At 33.6% G+C, this 18,723-nt stretch overlaps 1 protein-coding gene across 1 annotated transcript in view; it reads right to left on the bottom strand.

Annotated features, from left to right (window-relative positions):
• Positions 1-2,103: 2,103 nt before the first annotated feature.
• Positions 2,104-18,723, bottom strand: part of LOC145263803 (UPF0415 protein C7orf25 homolog) — a 707,479-nt gene continuing 690,859 nt past the window's right edge. The window contains exon 8 of the mRNA XM_080120866.1: positions 2,104-2,373. Coding sequence (XP_079976992.1) covers positions 2,353-2,373 — 21 coding nt within the window. The 3' untranslated portion in view covers positions 2,104-2,352. The remainder of the gene's footprint in view (positions 2,374-18,723) is intronic.

Genomic DNA, 18,723 nt, shown 5'->3' with positions numbered 1-18,723 from the left:
ATGGCAACACATCAAAGGCCGTAAATGACAAAGTTCTCTCTGATTCTCTTTCCTCTGATCTTGAGCGCGTGGTACAGTGGGGGAAGAGGTGGCTGGTTACTTTTAATGTATCTAAAACCAAGCTCCTATCTTTACATCATCAACGCTTTGATCCTCATCTAGCATCAATTGAAATGGATGGCTCTCATCTTGGGGAGGCTTCATGTTTTGACAAGCTCCTGGGTTTGACCTTTACCCCTGATCTGAAATGGAACACGTATATCAAGTCTGTTGCCCGGACTGCTGGGAAAATGGTGGGATCCTTCTACCGCTCCAGAAGATATCTCATTATTGATGCAATTCTCTATCTGTATAAAAGCCAAGTACGTCCAAGGATGGAATACTGCTGCCACATCTGGGCTGGAGCTTCTAAAAACAGCCTGCCTTAACAAAGTACAAAATAGACTTTGTGGCTTAGTGGGGGATGCCCTTTTCTCTTTCCTGCAACCTCTCTCCTACAGAAGAGACGTTGCGAGCCTGTCTTTGTTTTATCGTTATTTCCATGGCAAGTGCTCGTCCGAGCTCCAATCTCTGGTCCCTCCTCACCAATCTTTCATCATAAACACCCATCTAGCTAAAACCACTGTCAGTAATTTCCTCCACTCTTTATCTGTGTCTAAATCAAAACGTAGATTCTATGAACAAAGCTTCTTTCTTAGAATTGCACGTCTGTGGAATTCTCTTCCGTTTGCTTGTTTCCCACCTGACTACAACTTGGATGTCTTCAAGTCCAACATAAACAAATTCCTGATTAATCCCCCACCTTAAGTAAGACACTTTATCAAATCTCCCATACCAACTATTACCACAATATTATCACATTGATTATTGTACACACAATAACCCTTATCCCCGAGTGGCTTCCGGGCCTTGATAAGTGATGATCCCCCATGTAAAAAAAAAATTTTTTTTAATTGCTGTTTTCCAGTTTTTCGTTTTTTTTTTGTTTTTTTTCGTTGGTAAAAATTATGGTAATTATGCAAAATAAAAACTGTGTTTTCATCCGAATTTTCCAGCCAATTTCCGTGAAATTCCAATAGCTGCTGAAACACTGAGCCAATGAAATCACAGCAGCATAGTAAGTAGTGACCATCCGGTGTTAGAGGTCATACTCGCCGTCCACCACGTTATCTGAACCATCTGACGTTAGAGGTCATACTCACCGTCCACCACTTTGCCGATGTGTCAGAGAAATTTTTTTTTTTTTTTTGTGGTACTCGGTCATGGAGAAAGGTTTCATCATTCACAGCAGCCAGCGTCATTTAAGAAAACATTTCTTATATAAAAACACTACAGCTTTATCTTGATTTGAATTTTTAAAAGTCATAAAAAAGAAAAAAAAAAAAAAACATAAATCAAAAATTATTTTATTACAGTAGAATCCCGCGATACGGCATTAAAAATTAGTAACAAAATACAGTACAGTATATAATACACATGTATATAATCAAATAACATTATAAATAACACCGTAAGGCGGGGAAAATACCGTAAGCAGGGACTGGAAAAACATCATATTCCACATCATGACCTGAAAAAAAAAAACGTATCCTAGGGTCACCGTATCCCGGGGTTCTACTGTACTTACTATCAGTTGTTTGTTATTCAAAAAATATATATTTAGTCATGAAACTTACAATAAGTTTTTTTTTTTGTTTTTTGTGTTTTTTTCTGTGTTTAAATTTTTTAAAAGTTGTTCAATAATTTTTTTTTTCATTGAATTTTCTTGAATATTTTCATTTTTCAATTAATTTTTCTTAACAGAAATAATATAATTTTCATTGACAAAATTGGCCAGCGTTTGCACAAAACAAAAATATCAAAAAACTTTCGTTCAGAACGTCTCATCATTTTATGTAAACAACCCAGAAAATTCTGACAATGGAGCAGCGCTTATTCTGCATAAATACCAAAATACTAAATAGGTTTGATTACCGTTTATATTAATGGAAAACAATACTGTTTGCGACACGGTGTGATGCTAAACTTGTTCCTTTCACCTTCTAGTATAGACGAGGTGCTGAAGATATATTTAGTACAAGAAATATAACAAAACAACAAAAATTTCCAGAATAAAAAAAAATTTATTTTATTAAGGTGAACTTTCCTTTAAGACATTTTATGTGTGAGGTGAGGTGAGGTGAGGTGGGTGGGTGGTTGAAACAGAATATTGAAATGGATTTCTCCCATTCATCCAACAAAATACATGGATGACACCCACCCATGTCCATTTTTTTTCAGATTTTTTGTTTATTTATGCATCATTTTCACAATTATCACAGGAAAACTTTCGTCCATTTCCATCGGGAAATCTCAGTTCTTTTCTGGTGTCAACTGGAAAAGTAAAAAAAAAAAAAGAAAATGCATCTTAACGTGGGTTCAATCCAGTTTGTTTATTAAAATCATAATAATTTTATTAACCCTTTATGACCTGAATTATGATGTAGATGATTAAAAAATATCTATGGTTAAATTTTAGTTAAATTTTACTATGATTTTTTTTCCTATTCATTATGAAGTTCAATAGTTAAACTCTGCATTTCATAACTTTACCTTGTTTATTATCCATAGTACTTGAAAAAAAAGTGTGTTTATGGCAACAAACGAAATCCTTCGCTCTCTGAGACAGATGGTGGCATACTGAATGTAGGGTTGGATCAAATACAATTGTATTTGTATTTCAATTGTATTTAAATACAATTTTAATGTAATTGTATTTGTATTTGTATTTTAACATCACAAGAAAAAGTAATTTGTATTTGTATTATGGCATCCAGGAAAATAGTATTTTGTATTTGTATTTATATTTGAGAGAGAGAGAGAGAGAGAGAGAGAGAGAGAGAGAGAGAGAGAGAGAGAGAGAGAGAGAGAGAGAGAGAAGGAAACTAATGATAATAAAATGCAATGAGGACACGATATAGAATGTATTGTCAAATTTGGAAGGAAATATTTCTTTTCTTTTTCTTCTTTTTTTTTTGCATATTTTCAGATTTCTTTATTACTTTGAAAAAAAAAAGTACTTATATTTGTTTTTGTTTAAATCAGTTATTGTATTTTTATTTGTATTTTGAGATTGAGGAATAAAAGTATTTGTATTTGTATTTCTGGTAACCTAAACGAAAGTATTTGTATTTGTATTTTAATTGTTAAAAGTCAGTATTTGATCCAACCCTAACTGAATGTAAGCAATGTACAAGGCGTGTTTGAATCAATTCCCACTTTATGCCGTTATATTCATTTCATTACGATTGAACGAATTAGTTCAAATAGGTCATAAAGGGTTAAAGATGCTTCTGAGAGCTTTTGTCAAATCCGATAACGCTACAACACCCATGCGCAAAAAAAAAAAAAAAAAAAAAAAAAAAAAAGCTTAAAATGAAGAATTCTTTTTCACAGTACCGCAAGTGCAAGAACACCAAGAACACAAGCCTAGATATAACAACATAGGAAATGAACATTTTATTTATAATTAGCGGGAGGGAGGGGCGGTCATAAATTATGTTTAGATATATTTTAATACATGTAGATTTCGTATTTATTATTACAGAGCCAAATTTGGTCTAAATTTGGTTTATGAGAACAATGTTAGGCATTGTTTGTAAAGTTCTAAAGAGGAAATATGGACTAGATCTGGATGCACTAAAGGAATGCTGATGGAAACAATCATGAAAAGACAAATGATGTTCTTAACATATTTGCTGTCAAAGACACATAGAACATCTGGTATTGACTGGTAGAATGCCAGGATCAAAAAAGCAAGGTCGACAAAGACACATTTTGATCAATTGGACGGGATTATCATCAAAAGTTGAGCTGTTTCACGTTATGAATAGCTACCCGCATTGGAAAGCCGTGATTGCCAATGCTGTTAAATGGTATGGCTGCTGCTGCTGATGATGATTACATAACCAATTCTCTATTGAATATTATATTGTACCTAATGTTCCACCCTTAATTATATGGGTTTTAAATCTATAATCCCGTTTCAGTGTTCCTAATTATGACCTTAAGAGACATCCAGTGGAGTTGCCTCTTAATTACCACTGCTCTCAGGTCCACTTTGGCTCGAAGTGGTAATGCCTGTTAAGGCATCTGGTGATAATAGATCAGGTTGTCTGAAGATGCTGGCTTCCTGACGAAAAATGTACAAAACATTGATGTTATTGTTTTTTTTTTTCTCAATCATGTTCTGCAAAATAAAAAAATAAAAAATTCTATAAAATAATCATGGCTGCTGTTGCTAATGATGAATTACAGAACCAATTCTCTATCGAATATTATATTGTACCTAATGCTCCGTCCTAAATTATATGGGTTTGCTATATAATTAACTAACCTGGGTGCCTAGGTGTGCGTAAGAGGGTTGGTTTAGCAAAAAAAAAAAAAAAAAAAAAATTTAAAAAGCAAGGATGACCAAGACACTTTGACTGACAACTTGATCGATTGGATGGGATTATCGTCAAAAGTTCAGCTGTTTCGGGCTATGAATAGCCACCCGCATTGGAAAGCCATGATTGCCAATGCTGTAAACTGGAAGGGCAGCGGCTGCTAATGATGATTACAGAACCTATTCTCTATTGAATATTATATTGTACCTAATATATAGTACTGATTTTAAAAGCTTAAAAAAAATGACTTGGATACCATCAGCTAGAATTGAAACCAAAACATTTAGCACTCCAGCCATGTTCCCTACCATTTGAGCTATCGGCAGATAGATAAGAAAGATTTAAAATCAAACCACTTCAACCTATGAATGAATTTGCACATGTGCAAAAGTAATAGAAATATGTCGACAAGTTGAAATGAAACATTTTGCATTTCAACTTGCCAACATATTTCTGTACATGGTATTCATCCATCCAAACAAAGATTTTACTCATTATAAACCATCCTTGGTGTATGATTACTATTTTCTGTTTATTTCAGTGTTATGTGATCAATAGTTTAAGAGTTTATCGGTTAAATATTCTCACACAGACACTTACTATTTTATATATTAAAACACTTTTCCTACGGATATTTTACTTTCTGAAATTCATAAGAAACATTTTAAGTTAAAAAAAAAATTCAATTTTTTTTTTGTTATAAAATATTTGCATCTAAACGTGGTTTCAAAACGGTTTGTCCATTTATTTAAAATTTTTATTTTTCTAACATTGATGCTTTTTGTTTTTCTACTTCCTTTTGCAAAACTTAATAATGTTCTGCAAAAACAAAAACAACAACCCACTTCCCCTTCCTTTTCCTTCTTCCCATTTCTCCTTTTACTTTCGATCTCCCCCCCCCTCTGCACTTTCTGACTGGTTTCCTGACTTGAAATGTACCAAACATTAATATTGTAACCCTTTTTCCTCTCCCATTGTAAAACTCGTTCATGTTCTGCTAAGCAGGGAACAAAAACGATAAAATCCAATACAAAACAATCAAACCAAACACTACAAACTAGTGATTGAAGATACAAAGAGCTTGAAGAATAAAAACCTTCTACAAAATAACTGGATGCAACATGAAAAAAAAAAAAAATTATAATATTAGTAATAAAATGAAAAGTAAATTTTAAGGGATGTTAACTTAAAAAGAATTTACCACTAAGCCCAAGTTCGAGTGGTAAGATTGTAAAACTACACGCATCATCGCATTAAAAAGTAAACTCCTTCCCAAAAAGGGTACAGAATTCATCTTCCATAACAAAATATATATTTATAAATGAATGGTTAATTGGTCCAAAACGTCAAAATGGCCTGGAAATTGTGAATCATTTTATGTAAAATTTATATACAGAACTTATCCCCCACACTAAATTTTAAAATAACTTTCTTTCGGACAAGTTGTTCAGGGTATTTACATGTAATCGCCTAAAAAATAAAATTTTGTTTAAGGGGGGGGGTATTTAATTAAGTCCGTTAATTTACAATAATACCTTCTTTCTATGTTTTACTTTCAAAGTTGAGAAAAGTAACATCACAGAATCTGTCTGTTTGCTTAAAAACAAGACAAATTATTTTTTTTTGGGGGGGGGGCACGTTTTTAATGACATTTTAAATAAAAAACAAACAAACAAACAAACAAAAAGATTCTTGTCAATTCAATAAAGTGTTGATTTACGTCAGAAAGACAAGGGAGATAAATGAGTAGACTATTTAAGAGTTACTGCCCTTTGTAAAGTAAATTAACTGAAAATTCATAAAGTGCTTTCGTAAATAAGATCTGATTATATGTTTTTAGGAATATGCATATATTTTTTTCACTTTTACTAACGAATCATCGCTCGTCATGCCCGAAAGGCCATTCGAAGATAAAGGTTAATGGTTTGGCTAATTATGAAGAAAGACCTGTTTGATGAAGGGACATAACTCTACTTTTACTAAGAATATTCGAGGAAATGTGAGAAAAAATTGAAAAGATAAAATAAATAAAATGATCAAGTTTTTTTTTTTTCAACTACTTTATTTAATGTAATAATAAAAAATTAAAGTAAATTTAATGTTCTTGTTTTCTTTTTTTAATTGTTTTTCTTGCATTTCCTTGGATGTTTATTGCTTGTTACGATAAAGTCGATAGATCGATTTTTTAAATATGCCGTTTTAAGCATAAACAATGTTACGTACGTAGTTGTCATGTCGAGATAGTAATATATAAAAATATACAAAAATACATCGAGAAGAGCTAATACGTTTTTAGTAAATTAATAAAAAAAAAAAAATTTAAGTAAAAGAAAAGGGTACTTGTTTAGTTGAATCAAGCATTGAAAAAATAAAAATATTGAAAAATGATTCCGTTATGGAATTAAGTTCTCATAAAAAATTTCACTTAATTTGATCAAGTATTTTTTAATTTTTTTTATTTTTTTGAGAGGAAAAAAAAACAATTTCTGACAGCAAGCACAAGCAACCATGTTTGGATTTTTAGACCACGAGGAAGGGAGGATGAACGCACCAAAGGGAGTCTTTCACCTATATCGAGCATTGTCAGCTAATGAAAAAGCGACATATTACAAAACACCCTCTCCTCTTCCTCGTGGTCTAAAAACTCAAACGTGGTTGTTTGTGCTCGCTGTCATAATAAATTGTTTTTCGGTTGTAAAAAAAAAATTACTTGATCAAATTAAGTGAATTTTTTATGAGAACTAATTTCCATAATTCACAACAATATATATATATATATATATATATATATATATATATATATATATATATATATATATATATATATATATATTTTTTAATGTCTTGATTAAATAAAACAAGTACCAAGAATAAAAAAAGTTTATCGCTATAGGCTAAAGTTGTCAATATAATCTAAATTTTGCGTTCCGAGTTATGTCCCCTCTGTGTGAAATCTTTGCCGTCTATTTTATAACATGTAAGAAAAATGCAATTTTCTCGAATTTTCTTAAAAAAGAAATTACTTTTATTTATTTATTTTTTTAATTGCATTTTCACCCCAAACAAAACACAGTGCCACTTTGATGTAGGGAGCTACTATCTGGGACATAATTAGTGAGGGTACTATGTAGGGAGTTGAGCAGCAAGATGTCTGTTACACTTGAACTTCTGTATGTCAGTACAGTCAGGGAAGCGGTAACCCGGAGGGGAATTCCAAAGTTTAGCAGTCCCAGGGAAGAAACTATTAGAATAGAAGGCTTTTTTACATCTAGGGATTTCTACTGTGTAGGGGTGGGATTTTGCTTTTAGTAAAAAAAAAAAAAAAATGAACAGAAAAGAAAGTCGGGTTTGTTTTACAATACACATAGATTCGAAAAAGTTGTCAAAAAAACAAATATATAACAAATAAATGTTATCAAAGGCAAGATAAGTTACTTTTCTACTTAACTGGATATGTTTTTCGTGTTTTTATTTAATGTAAAATGTTTATTCAACTCGAAAATCATACAGTATTTATCAATATATTTGAAAAAGACAAATTGTGGTGAGGCCTCTGTTGAATACATTAAGTTTGAGAAAATGAGTTCAAACTAAAAAAAAATTATGCAAAATACTGTTAAAACCCTACCCAATATGTTATTGTGACATAAGCTGGCATATATTGAGTGAATTTCAAACAGTATTTTATATAATTTTTTAGTTTGAACTCATTTTCCTAAACTTAACGTATTCAACAGAGGCCTCGCCGCCATTTATCTTTTTCAAATATATCGATAAGCACGGTATGTTTTTCGAACCGAATTACATTAAATAAAAATTACATTAAATAAATTACATTAAAAATTACATTAAAAATTATATTAAATAAATTACATTAAATAAAAACACTAAAAAAAAATATCCAGTTTGGTAGAAAAGTAACTTATCTTGCCTTTGATAACATTTATTTGTTATGTATTTGTTTTTTGACAACTTTTTCGAATCTGTGTACATTAAAACAAACTCAGAAAGTCTATTGTAGGCTACAAATATCGGTGTAATCTAAATTTTGCGTTCCGAGTTATGTCCCCTGTGCGTGACCTCTTCGTCGTCTATATTCAATTGAAACCAATGGTACTTACTAGTCATGTCGAAATTAGTAAAATATTCAAAACTTACGAAAAATGGCACAGTAGAAAATTAATTAATGAAAATGTTTTTTTCTAACATGGATGGAAAATGCAGTTTTAACTATAAATAACTTCTTATTCAATGAATTTTTTTTCATTTTTAGACATATTAATATTTTCGACATGACAATTACGTACGTAATATTGTTTATATTTAAAACGACATATTTTTTAAAAAAAAATCGATCTGTCAACGAAAGTAAAAGTAGAGTTATTTCCCTTAGTTGAACAGGTTTTTCTTCATGAATCCTGGTTTGTATTGGATGGTTGGTGAGACAAACATCTTGAAGATTATAGACGATAGTTGGATGAGGTCAGAATTCGATTATTTAAAAGTACGACATGTTAACATTGGATCTGAAAACGACTATGCTGTAGTTTACTGGGAAACAGACCCGTTTTTGGAAAGAAACTCTGCTCATTGAAGTTTTGTTTACTTTTAGGCACACAGAAGTACAGAAAATTTGTCATGTCGGTATTTTTTTAGATAAGGTCCACCTCCACAATTTTCTTTTAAATGACGACTTCTTTAAGTTTTCTATTATGCTAGATACGGAAATCGCATTGAAATCTTGCGGAAATAAGTTATCGAGATATTAAAAAAAAAAAAAGTTGTATTATGCATTGTATTCTTTAGCGGCCATCGTTTTTACGCGCGTGCGCGCACCATAAACAAATCTACGCGCGTAACAAAGATGGCCGCCAAAGAATACAATGCATAATACAACTTTTTATATCTCGATAACTAATTATTTCTGCAAAATTTCAAGCCGATTTTCGTATTCAGCATGACCGAAAACCATTAAAAGTCGTCATTTAAAAGAAAATTGTGGAGGTGGAGTGGAGTGGACCTAATCTGAAAATTCACCGGCATTTCTTCAGAATAAGAACGAAAATCGAAATATTGATATTCAATTGAAACCAATGGTACTTACTAGTCATGTCGAAATTAGTAAAATATTCAAAACTTACGAAAAATGGCACAGTAGAAAATTAATTAATGAAAATGTTTTTTTTAAAAATAAATTGAAGGTTATACTTTAATAATAATAATAATAATAATAATAATAATAATAATAATAATAATAATAATAATAATAATAATAATAATGAATCGTGAAATCGTGAAATGACGTGTTTTATGTAATAATGCAGTAATATGTTATTAAATTGTGGCATGACCATTAAGTGGATAACTTTGCGTTTTTAATGGAAATTCAATTCTGTGACTTTTGATCTTCTTTCTTATTCCAAAGAAAAGCACCGAAAAAAAAATGTAACTATGAAAATGATAACACAGAAAGATTATCAACGTATCTTCTGTGAGAAATTATTTAATAATTATTTTTCTATTGATTTATTGGGTCGGTATTACTGTACACATAAATTCGAAAAAGTTGTCAAAAAAACAATATAACAAATAAATGTTGCCAAAGACAAGGTAACTTACTTTTCTACATAAGTGGATACGGTTTTAGTGTTTTTATTTAATGTAACATGTTTATTAAAGCTCGAAAAATATACAGTGTTTACCGATGTATTGGAAAATTTAAAATGGCGCCCGACTCTTTCTTTGACACGGTAAGTTTGGAAAAAGGAGTTAAAAATAAAAAAATATGCAAAATACTGTTAAAAACCCAGCGAATATATGTCAGCCTATGTTACAGTAACATATATTGAACGAGTTTCTAACAGTATTTGTCTAGTTTTTTATTTATAACTCCTTTTCCCAAACTTACTGTGTCAAAGATAGAGTCAGGCGCCATTTTTGATTTTCCAATACATCGGTAAACACTATGTTTTTCGAGCTGAATAAACATGTTACATTAAATAAAAACACTAAAAACATATCCAGTTAGGTAGAAAAGTAACTTACCTTGCCTTTAATAACATTTTTATTTTATTTTTTTTTACATGTGGGTCACCACTTATCAAGGCCCAGGGGCCACTCGAGGATAAGTGTTAATGGGTATACATTAGTCATTGTGATTTTAGCATAGTAAACATTAGTGGGAATTTTATAACTTGGATTACTTAGGGGGACGGTTCAATAAGAACTTGTTCACATTGGACTTGAAAACAATCAGATTGTAGTCAGCTGGAAAGCAGAAAAACGGAATAGAATTCCACAGACAAGCAGTGTAGGCACAGATAAAGAGTGTGGGAAATTGTTGGTAGTGGTTCTTGCTAGACGAGTGTTTTTCATGAAAGTTTGGTGAGAGGGGACCATCGATTGAAGTTCAGATGAGCACCTGCCATGAAAATAGCGATAAAGCAGGGACAGGCTCGCTACGTCTTTTCTGTGGGAAAGAGGTTGCAGGGAAGAGAAAAGGTCATACTCCACTAAGCTACGAAGTCTATTTTTAACTCTGTCAAGTCAGGATAATCTGCTTCTAGCAGTTCCTGCCCAGATGTGGCAACAGTACTCCATCGTTGGCCAAACCTGGCTTTTATAAAGGTAGAGAATTGCATCAGGAGTGAGATATCTCCTGGAGCGGTAGAAGGATCCCACCATTTTTCCAGCGACTTTGCTAATGGATTTGATATATGTGTTCCATTTTAGGTCGGGAGTAAAGGTCAAGCCCAGAAGCTTGTCAAAACATGAAGCCTCCCCAAGATGAGAGCCATTCATTTCGATTGATGGCAGCTGGGCAGCAGAGCGTTGATGATGTATGGATAGAAGCTTGGTTTTGTTATATATTTGTTTTCGACAACTTTTTCGACTCTATGTGTACCGTAATACAAACCCGATTTATTTTCCATAAGTTTTAAAATTTATACTGATTTCGCCATGACACGTGAGTGCATAATAATCTTTTCACCTGAAATGTGTTGGTTTAAATTACCCCTTATTTACACAAGCACCCTACTTTTTTCTTGTAATTATTTTTTCCATTGATTTTTTTTCCATAATTTTTGGAATTTATATTAATTCACATGAGTACATAATATGATTCCTTATCTACACAAGCACCCTATAGTTTTCTTGTTGTTATTTTTCTGTTTTTTTTTTCATTTTCAGAAAATTAAAAAATTTATACTAACTTCAACATGATACGTAAGAAGGTAATAAATTTTCCACCGGAAATATATTGGTTTGAAAAACCACCAATCTACACAAGGAGGCATCCAGAACACTAATAAAGCCAAGTTTCAAACTGCCTCTCCTATTTGTTGTATTAGTATATTAAAATATGTCCTTAAGTGACGTGACAAACCGTCACAAATTTATTATATTTAATAGTAGTATGAATAGTTGTTTTTCACTCTCTGTTGGTATATAAATCCCGTGTATCGCTTCATTTTCAGGTCAATATTTTTTTTTAATTTTGAAATTGCTATGAAATGTAGAGAAGTGAACTTTGGTATAACACTGGAAGAGCATAACAAGGTGCCGTATTTCCCTGATTTTTGTGGAATTTTGACAAATATTTTAAAAGTTATGCTAATTTTTCTATTTTCTGGTAATTTTAAGTATGTATTAATTTATTGCAGATCTCCCAAAATGCATAGAAAGGGTCGATTGACAGCTAGCGAAAAGGAACGTGTTGTTGCAGGCCTTGCAGAAGGTTTTTGCTATCGTAGATCTAGCTAAGGAGATTGGAAGAGATCGAAGAACATTGTCTTCATTCGTTGAAAATTCCAACATCAAGAGGCTATTCAAAGTTATTTTGAAGCATGGGAGTTATGTTGATAAATAAATATTTCCTTAAACAAAATAATGTGAAAGTTGTCCTTGTTTTTGGTTAATATTGTTACTGAATATGTTCTTTATTTCATATAAATAGAAATATGAAGTTAGAATATTGTTTTATTACCGAAAATATACATTTATAGACACTTGCAATAAATTGATACACACTTAAAATTACCAGAAAATAGAAAAATTAGCATAACTTAAAAAATATTTGTTAAAATTCCACAAAAATCAGAGAAATAAGGCACCTTGTTATACTCTTCCAGTGTTATACCAAATTTCACTTCTCTGCGTTTCATAGCAATTTCAAAATTAAAAAAAAATATTGACCTGCAATAAAGCGATACACAGGGTTTACGTGGCTTTCTCCATATGTATTTCTCCTACTCCTCCTGCCACTTTGCAACCATCTCATTGTATGTAATGTCTTAAAAATAAAAAAAACTCTTAAAATTCTAAAACGGAAACTTTTAAATAACTTTTTTCCAGAGGCAAAATTTTTTAAATCCTCTAAAAAAGAAAAGTGTTTAAAATGAAATTAGTGACAGTTTTTTTTTTATGAGTTTCCTTGACAAATATTCAGTACATCAGGAGAAAAATAAAGATAAAAATTTTAAATGTTGAAAAACTATAGAAATTTAAGACTCACCCAATTATGTCCGCACAAGGAAAAGCACTTATTAGTTCAATAGACATAAGTAGTAGAAAACATTTTGTGCTTTATTTTCTACTAGCAGGTGTCCCCGGCGTTGCCCGGGTGTATGTAGGTGGTGTAGTAAGGAACCCTCCTAAAAAAGTGGTTGTAGTGGGGGAGGGGGGGATCAAAACAACAGTAGACAGCCAAGATGGAGAGAGGTGTTGTTAAAAAAAAATGGTAGTAGGCAGGCAGGCTCAAACAAATGCAAAGGAGAGGGAAAAAAAAACGTAACATCTTGGCCGTTGCATCCATGGCACAAGCGGAAGTCGAGAGCATTTGAATTAAGTGTAGTTAATCCAATGGAGACAATGACTTGTGAAAATGTCTATGAGAAAAACAACTCCTCCTTGTACAAAACTGCCCAGTTGAGGGTGAAGGAATGAATGTTTTGGGCCAATTTTCGCATATTTGTCGTCCAAAGGATCAAGCTTCATAATGATATTGATTATATTGATCTCGTGAAAATCCGTCGCCGCCGTTGAAAGTTTTAGGCAGAGATACAAACATACATACATTTACACAGATAGGTGAGATTTATATAATAGATACAGATCTCGTGAGGATCTGTCACGTGTGTCAAAAGTTTTTAGCAGACATGCAAACATACATACACACAAACACATTTTGCCTTTTATATATTAGATTTATATAAAGTTATATATTTGTATGTACAGGAGTCACTCTTAAAGTAAGTAGCCGATGATTATGAATTTAGAACCCAGCCGCTAAACATAAAGGTAGGTAATGTGGGCTATATTTAGTTTAACTTAGTTTTATGTAAAAGGAGCCAAAGAAAAGGTGGATGCTATTTGTACAAATCCAAATACTTGGACTGAAATTTTAACAATTGGTATTAAACATGAATATACTAATTTTGCCAGAGAGGATGTAAGGAAAATTTGGTACTTCTTCAGAATAAGATCGAAAATCGAAATATTGAATTTCAATTAAAACCAATGGTACTTACTTGTCATGTCAAAATTAATAAAGTATCCAAAACTTTTAGTTTATTTGGGGTATTTTTAATGGGTTCTAGGGGTATATGTGCATAAGCTCTCTTGATAAAAAAAATTCAAATATTTAAAATTGGCATTAAACTTGATCCATGGTTGTCAGACACAAATTAAGCAAGATATCAAGACACAAATTAAGCAAGATATCAATATCAATTTCTTTTTAAGACAGCTTAAGCCTTAAATTGGCTAAAAAAAAAAATTTTAAACCTTAAAATTCTAAAAAAAAAAAAAGAAACTTAACTAAACATTTTCTAGAATCAAAATCATGTAATGAATATTGATCACAATTGGAATACGGATTCTAGACATACGGTTTAGTAGAATTATATTTTGATTTTAATCATTGTAAAGTAGTAAAAAAAAAGAAAATTGCTGTGTTAGAAGAATTGTTTTTACCGATCCTAGTGTTACAAGAAAAGGCTGTCCTCTTTTCCTGTAAATAAGAAGAACATTAGATAAGTGGGAAATGAGATAAGGATAAGCTGAGACTCGAACCTTGTAAGCAAGGTTCAGAAATAGATTTAGAAATTGGAATGTTAGAAGTTAGCTATTGTTTTGGAAATAGATATAGTTTGTATTGTAAAAAGAATGTAATTGTTCGTTCTTTTATGAAAACTGAATTAAAAAAAATAGGTTAGTTGAGAATTCTTTGTTGTCAAAAGTGTGTTTGGAGAACGTGTGCTGAGCCACGTGAGTTGGTCACGTTTTTGAACCACACATCTGACGTCATAACAAAAAGGGAATTCTCAATAATAGGAGCTAGGATTAGCAGATTAGAAGAATCAGAGAGTCGACAGTCAGCAGCCGAGCAGAGGATGCAGAACAGGAGTCTGCTAGGCAGAGAGAGAGAGAGAGAGTTGGAGTCAGGGTCCTTTGGAAGTGAAGGAAAGAACATTAGACTATGTAGATCCCGAATTTGAATTCCTGACGTCATCAATGATTCGACCGGTCAAATAAAATTAAGAATTACCACCGATTTTTGTAATTGTTTGTCTTTGTGTTGTCATTCAACAATTGAATGTAATGTGTTAATCATCTTACTATGAACTTTGTATAACCCCCTTCCAAGTAATGTGTCCCCCTCCGCCATCATAAGTAATTATTCTCCCCTTCCTGTGTTAAAAGAACTGATCACCCTCTCTCAGTCGCTAATATGTATGTTATAAGAATCCACAGAATTGTAATATGTATAAATGTCTTCTCTCTCTCTCTCTCTCTCTCTCTCTCTCTCTCTCTTTCATCATCATCGTCAATCCTGTATTACATGTACCCGTTATATGTCCCCGTCATTTCTCGATATATGAACCTCCAATATGAAACCCCTCCTATACAACACTAGGACGGGTATTTTTTTTAGTTTTGTATAAATTTTTATGAATCGTGAACAAAAAAAAGTTAACTGGAACAAGGAGCAGACGGATAAAATTACTTTTCATTTCATTGAAAATTTATTTTACGTTTTTGAAATGAGGATTGATTATTCATATTATTTGAACTACTGTTTTCACCATGCGTGTTACTTTCACACCATTTTAGTCGATATAACCTCCGAACTTCTTTAGGCGTATCTTGTCGTACTCTGTAAACTTCTTTTTTTATATATATAGGCATCACCACTTATCAAGGCCCAGAGGCCACTTGAGGATAAGGTTTAAAGAGTGTACAGTAGTCAATAGTCAATTGGACAATATAGTAACCGTTAGTAATGGAGATTCGGTAAATTTGTTAACTTTAGTGGAATGGCTCATCAAGAACTTGTTTACGTTGGACTTGAAGACAACTATATTGTAGTTAGCTGGAAAGCAGGCAAACAGAAGACAGTTCCACAGGCGTGCAGTTCTAAGAAAGAAACTTTGTTCATGAAACCTACATTTAGGTTTAGGCACATATAAAGAGTGGGAGGAATTATTGATAGTGTTTTCAGCTAGATGAATGTTTCTTGTGAAAGTTTGGCGAGGAGGAGGGGGGACCATAGATTGGAGCTCAGTCGAGCACTTGCCATGAAAATAACGATAAAGCAGAGAAAAACTCGTAACATCTCTTCTTTGTGAGAAAGAGGTTGCAGGGAAGAGAAAAGGACATAAAATCAGCACGGATTTTTGAAAGAACCCGTTTTTTTTAATCCACGAGGGAAGCATGTTTTTGTTCCAGCAGCCATGACTCAGTAGAAGTCCGAATTAATTTGCAATTGTAGTTTGAGCGTCACTCACACTGAGAATTGATTCTCCAACTTCCAGAAGAGTGTAACTGTACGGCTATATTTTACCAAGTACTATATCCACTATGCCACGGATTCGCAGATTCCCAAGTTCAACAGAAACATTCCCAAGTTCGACAGAAGCATTCTTGTAGGAATTGAAATTCCCAGCCAACGGATACAGATGCAAGATCGAACCCTTAAGGTAAGAAATTATCTTTCCTTTGTTTTGTTATGTAAGCGACCACTACACATCGCATATACATCCAGTGAAATTGGATACGTCAATTTCTTTTTCTCTCTTGGTCATTGGACTCTGATCAAGACGGACACACGTTCCACAGTTCTGCGCAAGTGCACCTCAAGCTAGACAATGCATAACAAGAACACGCATCGCCTACGGGCACTGCACACCCGCATTTCAGAACTCAATTCAAGGTATGGACTAACTTTATAAATTTGTATTTCTTTCCTGTAAATAAATGTATATAATTACAAATCTCATAACTCGGCGATTTTCTGTGTATCATTTCACTGTAGGGCGCTTGCCACCAGCATCCCCTACATTCTCGAGTTTAGCAATACACAGCTGAAGAAGGTCGGTGGTTACATCGACCGAAATGTTGTGAGAATAACACTCAAGATAACGGCAGTAGTCCAAATGATGCAAAGATTTTCCTTTACTTTCGGTGACGTTTTAATCAATGATTATAAAGATTAAGGTTCGTTAACTCGTAGGAAATCTCTTGATTGACCACACACACTACATACTAAAAATAGCTCCCTCCTCTAATTGCCAAAATTTACAAATACTAGTTGCCGTAAATAAGTTTCCATATTTTTTTGCATGTGCACTTTTATTGATAGTACACACGTGAAACTCTAGTCCCCCCCCTCAAAGTAATCACCTTCAGCTGCAATGCACTTGTTGTACTGTCCCAACAACTCTTGGAACACCCCATGGAAGTCCTCAGTGTGTCAATGACCCTCGTCACAGCCTCTTTCATCTCCTTAATTGTCTCATAATGACAACCTCTAAGGTTATAGCCGTAGATCCAGCTTTCATCTCAGGTCACCAGAGAGCATCAAGAACTGACCATCTCCCTGCTGTCATGACAACGTCTTTCTTTCTTATCTTCTCTGAGCAACCTTGGGAGAAATTTCGCACAAATTTTCCACACCTTCAGTTCCTTGTGAATAATTGTATGAACAGTTCCCACACTGGCAACCAACTGTGATATTATTGTCTCTATAGACACACAATGATCCTTATTAATGGAATTCTTTATTTGGCTAATCAACTCTGGTTTTCTGATTGACTTACTTACTCGTCCCTAACCTCTTATCATCTATCACAGATTACCAGCCTTCCTTAAATCTCTTATGTCACTCAAAACTGATGCTTGATCCATGCAAGATGGTCCAAAAGCAATCTGAAGCATTCTATATGTTTATGTGGCATTTTTTTCCAAGTTTAAAACAATTCTATTGCATACCGTTCTTCTAAAATGTTCTCACGTTCCGATTGTGTTACAATATTTTTTATTGTAATGGTGTATGATCCCGCACAGTCGGGAGATTATTTATAAATGATGCTGCTAGGAACTGACGAATTGAATTAATACATGTTCTGCTACCAACCAATCAGAAACCAGAATTGCTCCATAAATATTAAACCTTTCTGTAGTAATTTCGCATATGTTTTCTTCGTGTCAACATGGGAAGAATCTTTTGCTCAGTGCATTCCAACTCGAGAACTGTCTACTGCGAACCAGTCACCTCCCAGGACTTGTGTAGAACAATGAACCATCGGAAACTGTTCTGTCTACCGCGAGCCAGTCACCTCCTAGGACTTGTGTAGAACAACAAACCATCGGAAACTGTTCTGTCTACTGCGAGCCAGTCACCTCCCAGGACTTGTGTAGAACAACAAACCATCGGAAACTGTTCTGTCTACCGCGAGCCAGTCACCTCCCAGGACTTGTGTAGAACAACAAACCATCGGAAACTGTTCTGTCTACCGCAAGCCAGTCACCTCCCAGGACTTGTGTAGAACAACGAACCATCGGAAACTGTTCTGTCTACCGCAAGCCAGTCACCTCCCAGGACTTGTGTAGAACAACGAACCATCGGAAACTGTTCTGTCTGCCACGAGCCAGTCACCTCCCAGGACTTTTGTAGAACAACGAACCATCGGAAATTGTTCTGTCTACTGCGAACCAGTCACCTCCCAGGACTTGTGCAGAACAACGAACCATCAGAAACTGTTCTGTCTACCGCGAGCCAGTCACCTCCCAGGACTTGTGTAGAACAACAAACCATCGGAAACTGTTTTGTCTACCGCGAGCCAGTCACCTCCCAGGACTTGTGTAGAACAACAAACCATCGGAAACTGTTCTGTCTACCGCGAGCCAGTCACCTCCCAGGACTTGTGTAGAACAACAAACCATCAGAAACTGTTCTGTCTACCGCGAGCCAGTCACCTCCCAGGACTTGTGTAGAACAACGAACCATCGGAAA

Source organism: Euprymna scolopes, chromosome 39 (assembly GCF_053919585.1).
Source record: "Euprymna scolopes isolate OS-2025 chromosome 39, ASM5391958v1, whole genome shotgun sequence".
NCBI classification, from domain to species: Eukaryota; Metazoa; Mollusca; class Cephalopoda; order Sepiida; family Sepiolidae; genus Euprymna; species Euprymna scolopes.
Note: the sequence above shows the minus strand (reverse complement) of the source record. Positions and strands in the feature narration are given on the sequence as shown.